Source organism: Palaemon carinicauda, chromosome 31 (genome assembly GCF_036898095.1).
Source record: "Palaemon carinicauda isolate YSFRI2023 chromosome 31, ASM3689809v2, whole genome shotgun sequence".
Taxonomy (NCBI): Eukaryota; Metazoa; Arthropoda; class Malacostraca; order Decapoda; family Palaemonidae; genus Palaemon; species Palaemon carinicauda.
The window spans coordinates 34,189,865-34,198,361 of record NC_090755.1 but is presented as its reverse complement, the minus strand read 5'-3'; the positions used below and the strand labels follow the sequence as shown (position 1 = coordinate 34,198,361).

The 8,497-nt window shown below is 46.6% G+C and overlaps 1 protein-coding gene across 1 annotated transcript; it reads left to right on the top strand.

Moving 5' to 3' along the window:
- The first annotated feature begins 1,284 nt into the window (after positions 1-1,284).
- LOC137624663 (uncharacterized) lies at positions 1,285-1,668 on the top strand. The gene has a single exon (XM_068355622.1). It carries the CDS (start codon positions 1,285-1,287, stop codon positions 1,666-1,668), a length of 384 nt encoding a protein of 127 aa, XP_068211723.1.
- Positions 1,669-8,497: the final 6,829 nt, after the last annotated feature.

Sequence of the window (8,497 nt, the reverse complement as noted above, 5' to 3'; positions counted from 1 at the left end):
GAAGAAATGCACGGTATGATAAGAGAAATAATCGACACTCACAACAGGAGAGGTGGCCTTATTGTAATGGGTGATTGGAACAGTGAAGGAAGGGATGGAAATGAAGTAGGAAATTTTGGGTTAGGGAAACGAAACGATAAAGGAAACAAGCTAGTTCACATGCTGATTCAGACCACAATCTTTTAGCTATGGAATTAGTAATTAGGTTGAAGTTCTTAAAGAAACACAAAGGAATGAAAAAATTTAATACAGAAAAACTGAAAGGAGAACAAAAAGAATTATATGCTGAAATGGTCAACGAGCATATTCAGAATTACAGAAATGTAAAAATGCTGAAATGACAAGTAATGAAAGATGGGTTAGACTAAACAGGGCAATAAAGGATAGTGCACTAGCAAACATTAGATATCAAAAGGGATCCAAAGAAACAACCATGGGTCACAGTGAAAGAAATAGAACAAAGGAAGATAAGACCTAATGCTAATCAGAATTAAATAAGTTAATAGATAGAGAAGAGTTGGAATAAGAAACGTTGAAATAGAAGAGAAAAATAGAGAAAAACTAAAAAATCCCGACGATGTAAGGAAAACATGAATGCAACACGTTGAAGACTTATATGGTAAAGAAAGCAAACCTGAAATAGAAGTAGAAGAGGAGGAGGAACTAAATGATAACATTGGTCCTGATTTATTAGACAGAAAAATCACAGCAGCTATAAAGGAACTAAAATTAGTAAAGCTCCCGGACCAGAGTTAATAAAAAGTCTAGAAAGAGATGCCAAGGAAGAACTGAAGCTATTATGCCACATAATCTATAATAATGGAGAGTGGCCAGAAGATCACCTAAAAATATCCCTGATTGCCTTCCTTAAGAAACCAAAACCAATAAAGTGCTTAGAACATAGAGCAATAAGCTTAATTAGCCAAGCCTCAGAAATAATGCTTAGTATATTAGCAGGAAGGTTAAAAGCAAAAGCTAAAGAATATATTGGAAAAGACCAATCTGGATTTAAATTAGGATGTGGAACACAAGAAGCAATTAGCTGTATCAGGATGATGCAAGAAAAAGTTGCAGATGTTAACGAGGAAATGTTTGTTTGTTTCATTGACTTTGAAAAGGCATTTGATAGGGTTCACACATTACTACTGGGAATTCTTAAAAACATATCCATTGATTGGAGAGATAGAAGATTAATAAAGAATCTATATTTAAATCACACAGTAACAATACATTTGCAGGAGAAGATTCGGAACCTGAAACAGTTGTAAGAGGAGTCGGATAGGGATGTTAACTATCACCAATTCCGTTCAAATCTATGCAGAAGCAATGATTAAAGAGTCACTGGAAGATCTGGAAGATGGCATTAAGGTGGGAGGAAAAATGGTGAAAATGATCAGGTTTGCTAATGACAAGGCAGTTGTCTGTAGCACAAGAGAGGGTTTAAATAGAATGATACATAAGATAAACAGGATAGCAGAGAAGAATGGAATGAAAATGAATACATCTAAGATTAAGGTAATGAGAATTGCAAGAAGACAAGGACCTCCAATAAACATGCAGATTGGAGATGAAGCTGTGGAGGAAGTCAGTCACTTCAAGTACTTGAGAAGTATTTTAACAAAAGAAGGAAACTGCAGTAAAGAGATAGAGAAACTAAGAATAGTTTAAGAAGAGTGAACCCTAATTGTAGATTATTGTTCATATTGTTTTATACATCTGCAACCTTTACGTTTCATAAGCTTTGTATGTTACAAACGCATGCACATGAATCGCATTGTCAGCACTCCGCGTATGCTCATATTCAGTCTTCTTGCTTCTCCTGGCACTAGCCGTTCACCTACTAAAGCACCACTGTACATAAGCCCTTTGCTGTGTGGAATAAACGCAATTTACGACTCGGGATTTTATTTCTTCATCACTGCAATCATCTGTCTTCCTCTACAAGACCTTATCACATATCACCATGGCGCAGTGATGAAGCCATTCAGCTTTTACAGGAACACTGGTATCCAGCCTTTGCGTTAAGCCACCATTTCATCTGGACCATATGTGGATTTTACAGTGTTTGTGCTTCATTTGTGAGCCGTTTATGCAGAGCTAGTGTAGTGTGATATTAGTGAATATTTTTTAGTGGGTAGTATTTTTCTTGTGTGTCATGCCCTTTATCAAGCCACGTCTGAGAACCCTTTTACCCCTACCCATCTCCGGAATTCGAGTTGCATCCACTCCCTCATCATCGGAAACACGCTGACCACTGCCCGGCTCATTAAGTGACAACGGTCAGTTGTCGCCCTTCACGCCCCACCCAGGATCCCTCTCACACTCACTCTCATTGCCATATGCCACTGTTGATTTACAGTAATTTTAAAACTAAAACTATAGAAAGTCTCTCTTATTTTTTTGTCTTTTCTTCTAAACTGTGGGTGATAGCTTGAAACGATTTATAATGTCTACTACCTCACATCAAGACGAATCTGGGGATATACAACATGACCAGGCCAATGACAACCACCATCTGCCCTCACACCTAACCTCACCAACAGACCGTCGAACCCCACAAGGTTTTTCAACGCTGGAAACCCCGCCTTCGCTCTCACCACATCTGTCTATGCCACCTTCAACAGCTACAAGTGGGGAGTTAAGGCTTCTCATCTAATACCTGAAGGGATCTCGACAGGCAGAGTTGGCTACTACACGTTGGAGAGCAAGCAACACCAAAAGACAAGCAAAAACTTTCAGCCCAATCCTCAGTGCCTTCACCCATTCAGCCATCACCCCAACAGAAAGCCATCACCCAGACCCCACCACCCTTACGTCCTGATGCCACATATCAAGTGTTTAGAGAATGGCGTAGACGGTGGGATGACTACAATGTAATGGTGTACCTAGGGACTTTACCTACCAGGAAGCAGTTAATACAACTTCTCATGTGCCTCAGCCTGGAGACCCAAAGGATACTCGAACATATGCCGACAGCATATGCGGAAACTGTACCGGCAAGGGACACTGACGTAAGACCTCAAAGTGTCCTAGCCACAAGGCCACTTGCAGACACAGATAGAAGCCTGAAGGAAGTCTTGAATATTCTTCAGGAACATATCAAGAACCTTTGAAATGAAGCTTTACGTCACAGGGATCTGCTTTCCTGCAAACAGAGGGAAGGGGAAAGCGTCAGCAATTTCTATGTCTTACTGAAGCACGTAGCTGAAGAAATCAACATCTATTCTGGCCTGTCTGCTGTTTGTGAAGAAACTCAGCTAAAGATGATCATCATCCTGGGAGTCAGGGACGAGGAGCTCACACAAAAACTCATTGCCCTGGACACTTCAGCTTCATTGGCAACCATGGTCAATAAGTGTCACTCCTATGAGGCCACAAGGACAGCCACCACTGCCATACGTGTTCCTCCTTCTAAATTGTGTGCGGTCTCTACCTACAAAAAAATCAAAGGACAGGAGAACAAAGATACTACTTCTTATTCAAACCCTTACAGGGACACCTAGGGCCTTTCCTACACAAAGAAGATATGCGGAAACTGTGCCGGCAAGGGACACTGACATAAGACCTCAAAGTATCCTAGCCACAAGGCTACTTGCAAACACTGTGGGCGAGTTGGCCACTACGACAGATGTTGCCAACAGCAGATGAATGCCAAGCAGAGCGGCCCACCTAATCCCATGCCCCCTTCGAGCAAGCCCTCCAATTGTCCCAAGGATGAGACCTTTTCCACAACAACATGCCCTTCACCAGCACCTATATCCCTCGACCTCACCTACAAGGGTGAGACATCAAAGATTATGATGCTGCCGACACAGTAGCCAATGTATCGGTGATGGGTCCTCAGCATTTGGAACTTCTTCAAATCGCCAGGAAAGAGCTACAACCTTCTGCTAACTCAGTGACACTCATGGCAGATGGATCACAGATGACAACAGCTTTAGATACCCTAAAGGTCACTCTGTCTTTGACCAACCGATCCTGTCACACCACGATCCAAGTCCACAAAGGTATCCACGTGAACAGATATAAGGAGCTACCCTTCCATGCCAAGGCCAAGGCCAAGGCCCGATAATATTTCTTTCATACCTTCCATGATGTTCTAGTGTTTAAGGAGAACCTTAAAGCAGCTCTACTGAGGTCAAAGGCAGGACCTCCAATGAAAATCCACCTTAAAGAGGACGCTGTCCCATTCGCCATGCACACCCCACGGTAGATCCCCTACACTTTCCGTGGATCTATCAAGAAAGAATTAGACTCTGTGGTCCAGCAGGGTATCATTAAGCCTTTAGGAGACAAGCCATCAGAATGGTGCCACCCTCTAGTTGTAGTCCCAAAGGCCAATGGAGTTTGCATCACCGTGGATCTCACGAAGCTGAACACAAGTTTCAAGACCGACCCACCCTTTGCCCACACCCATAGCTGCAGTCCATGCTGTTGATTCCACCGCCAAATTCTTCACCACTGCTGACGCTCTACATGGATACTGGCAGATAAAGCTAGTGGTGGAGGACCGTCATTTCAACCCTTTTATTACGCCTTACGGACGCTTCCAGCATTGCCGAAGACCTACGGACTTCACTGCCACCGGCAATGCCTACTGTTACCGCAGAGACCTGGCCCTCCAGGGCATAAAGAAATATGGCAAGGTTGTCACAGGATCCATGAATTACTCACTCGCTGCCACAAAAACGGCATCACTCTTAACAGAGATAAGATCATAGTAGTAAAGACTCAAGTGAATTTCTGTGGATTCACCCTTTCCGAAGAAGGAATAGCTGCCGATCCAGAACGAGTTGAACACCTTCTAACTTGATGGACTTACGTTCCTTCATGGGGTTAGTTGACCAATTGGCAGAGTTTACCCCAGATATCACCATGACTGCACAGCCCCTTCACCCACTCATGAGCCCTAAGCACTCATTTATTTGGACACCAGACCCCGACCAGGCCTTCAAACAAGTGAAGCAAGCACTCTCACACCCTCCAGTTACGAAACACGCCTAACCCCTCTGGTCACTCTCCTGCCCAGGTACTGTATGGTCATCCTCTCCGTATGTGTGTTCCAACCCATCCTCAGTCGGTCATGGAATGTTGGCAAGAAAAGGCCCATGATTATGACCGGCGAGCTGCTGCCAGAGCTGCTCAAGTGCAACGCAACTATGATGTCCACGCCCGTCCCCAGCCCAGACTGAATGTGGGCCAACATGTCCGTATCCAGGATCCAGCATCCCACAGATAGGACAAGATCAGGATCGTCATGGGTGGCGCGAGATCATATGAGTATGAGATTCGCCTCCCAAGTGCTACGTTGAAACCATCGCTTCCTGTATCCAGTGCCGGGTCCCAGTCAAGTTCCCAACTCTGATCTCCCTGTGATCCCTAGCTCTTACATGGAAATGTCATCAGTTCCCTTCACAACTAACCGCAGGTCTCCAAGATTACACAGACCTGTGACGGCCGAGAGAAAGGTTATGACTCAAAGGCAGGATGCAATCAACTGAGTAACTTTATTGAAGAACACTCTCCTTTATATACAAAACCTCAAGGCAACAGGAATTTTCATGGTTCGAGAAACAGACAATGTTAGAGAGGAAACACGCAGACATGTTTATTCTGGTTCTTTTTAGTGCGAGGGAAGAGCGCAGATACAAGCATAATATATACAAAATAATTTATGTACTATCGTGTGACACATGGTTGGTACATGGCTCCCCCCCTAAAAATGACATACTGTACTGTTAAATAGGGCGCCCTAATCTAGAGAGGCGAACTGTAGGCGGGTTATCTGGCAGTAGATAAGCAGGTTTTAGATGATCAATGGAGACCCAGTCTTCTTTGCCACAAATGTTTAGTAGGAATGCTTTCGGACTGCGTCGGATCACAAGGAAAGGGCCCGTGTAAGGGGGCGTTAGCGGTGGCTTGGTAGTGTCGTTGCGCAGGAAGATGTGCGTTGCAGAGTGCAAGTCTGTTGGTATGTGATGCTTCACTGGGGGCTTGTAAGTCTGGCGGCACGGAGTAAATTTTCCCACGACGTGACGTATGCGCTGGAGATCATCGGAGGAGGTTGCAGGGACAACCAAAGGGTCGCCATACACCATTTCAGCTGCAGAGACGTCGAGGGCATCTTTGGGAGTGGTCCTTAGTCCCAGGACGACCCAGGGAAGCTGAGTAAACCAGTTTGAATCCTTGCCGCGGGACATCAAAGCTGCTTTGAGGGTGCGATTACGTTGAACCATTCCATTGGCAGCGGGGTTGTAGGCCGTTGTCTGATGTAGGGTGATGCCCAGGAGATTCGCTAATGATGTCCACAATTGAGAGGTGAAAGTGGTTCCCCTGTCAGAAGTAATATGCTCAGGGATACCAAATCTTGCAATCCATCCAGAGAGTAAGGCAGATGTACATGAGGCGGACGTTGCAGTTTCCATGGGAATGGCTCCAGGACAACGGGTGGAGCGGTCGATGACGGTAAACAGGTAACGATGTCCTTGTGATGTGGGTAGGGTGCCTACAACATCGACGTGAATGTGTGCGAAATGACGCTGAGGTTGAGGAAAGGTGCCCACTCCTGAATCCGTGTGTCGATGTACTTTGGAAGTTTGGCAAGAAGTACAGGCGCGGACCCAATCCTTAGCATCCTTCGAAATGCCGTGCCAAATGAACTTTGCCTTCAGCAGCTGTGCAGTAGAACGGCACGAGGGATGTGAAAGGCCGTGAATGAAATCAAACACCTGTCGGCGCATGGGAGCAGGAATCCAAGATCGTGGTCTGCCAGTACTGACGTCACAGAGGAGGGTGGTGTTGGAGTCGTTGAGGGGGAAGTCTTCCTAACGGAGGGACGTGCAGGATGTCCTACATGCTTGATATTCTGGATCCTGTCGTTGGGCTTCAGCCAGGGCGTTGTAATCCAATCCCAGTTGAACGGCAGCCAACATGTTTCTTGACAAGGCATCAGCAACGGGATTCATTTTCCCAGGGACGTATTGAAGGGTGCAATTGTATTCAGCCACGGCGGAGAGATGTCGGCGTTGCCGGGCGGACCAGGCGTCAGACTGTCGAGTAAAGGCGTGCACCAGAGGCATGTGGTCTGTGCGAATGACGAAGGGCGTACCTTCTAAGAAATGACGAAAGTGACGGACAGCCAAGTGCACCGCCAGCAATTCTCGATCGAAGATAGAATAGCCCGATTCTACCTTGAACAGTTTTCTGCTGAAGAAGGCCAATGGGCGGGACGAGCCGTTGACCACCTGCTCGAGTACTGCACCAATAGCGACGTCGCTGGCATCGGTGGAGAGAAGGAGAGGGGCGTGTGGGATAGGAAAAGTGAGAGCCGCAGCAGTTGATAGGGCCTTCTTTCCATTGCAGAAGGCTGCTTCTTGAAGGGGACCCCACTTCAGGTCCTTTGGCTTGCCCTTGAGGGAGGCGTAGAGGGGAGCAAGAGTGGCGGCAATGGCTGGCAGAAAACGGTGATAATAGTTGATCATACCCAAGAACTCCTGCAGAGCTTTGACGGTCGAGGGCGCGGGGAAGTTCTGAACAGCTGCTACCTTCTCAGGGAGGGGATGAACTCCTTCAGGAGTGATACGGTGCCCTAAGAACGACACTTCGTTGGCGCCAAAGGTACACTTGTCGTACCGGACTACAAGGCTGTTTTGTTGCAGGCGGTCGAGCACGATGCGCAGGTGACAGAGGTGTTCCTCTTTTGAGAAGAACACAAGTAGGTCGTCCACATAACATACACAGAAAGGGAGGTCCCCTAAGATGCCATCCATGAGACATTGAAACGTGGCCCCAGCATTACGAAGGCCAAAACAGGAGCAATTGAAGGTGTATGTACCAAACGGAGTGGTGATGGCAGTCTTGGGGATGTCTTCTGGGTTCATAGCCACCTAATAATACCCCTTCAGGAGATCCAGCGTAGAGAAAACCTTTGATTTGTGCAGGTAGGAGGTCACGTCGGCAATGTTTGGAAGGGGGTAGTAATCCGGTTCTGTTTGCATGTTCAGGTGCCAGTAATCCCCGCACGGACGGAGGGAGCCGTCTTTCTTCAGAACGATGTGTAAGGGTGACGACCATGGGCTAGAGGCCTTTTGGCAAAGGCCCATTTCCTCCATTTCGGCAAACGTCTGTTTGGCTGCTGCCAATCGTTCCGGTGCCAGACGTCTGAATTTTGCGAAGACTGGGGGTCCCGTCGTCTTGATATGGTGATAAATACCGTGCTTGGCAGGAACCGTGGGGGTTTGGCGAAGTTCTGGACGGAAAACTTCCGGGTACGACGTGAGGAGGTGTGCGTAGTCATCCGTGGGTGCGCTGATGTGGAGAGCGAGGGTAGAGGGGGCGGGTTAAAGAGGTGTCTACAAGTACGAGTCTGCGTTGACCAATCGTCGGTGGGCGACATCGACCAGAAGGTGAAAATGAAAGAGGAAATCTGCACCGATGATTGGCATTGTGACGTCAGCAACGAGAAACTTCCAATTGAATTTACCGTTTTCGTAACCGT

What these genes read in the sequence shown, in the direction of transcription:
- LOC137624663 (XM_068355622.1), top strand. Translation starts at nt 1,285, where the DNA reads ATGTTAACTATCACCAATTCCGTTCAAATCTATGCAGAAGCAATGATT.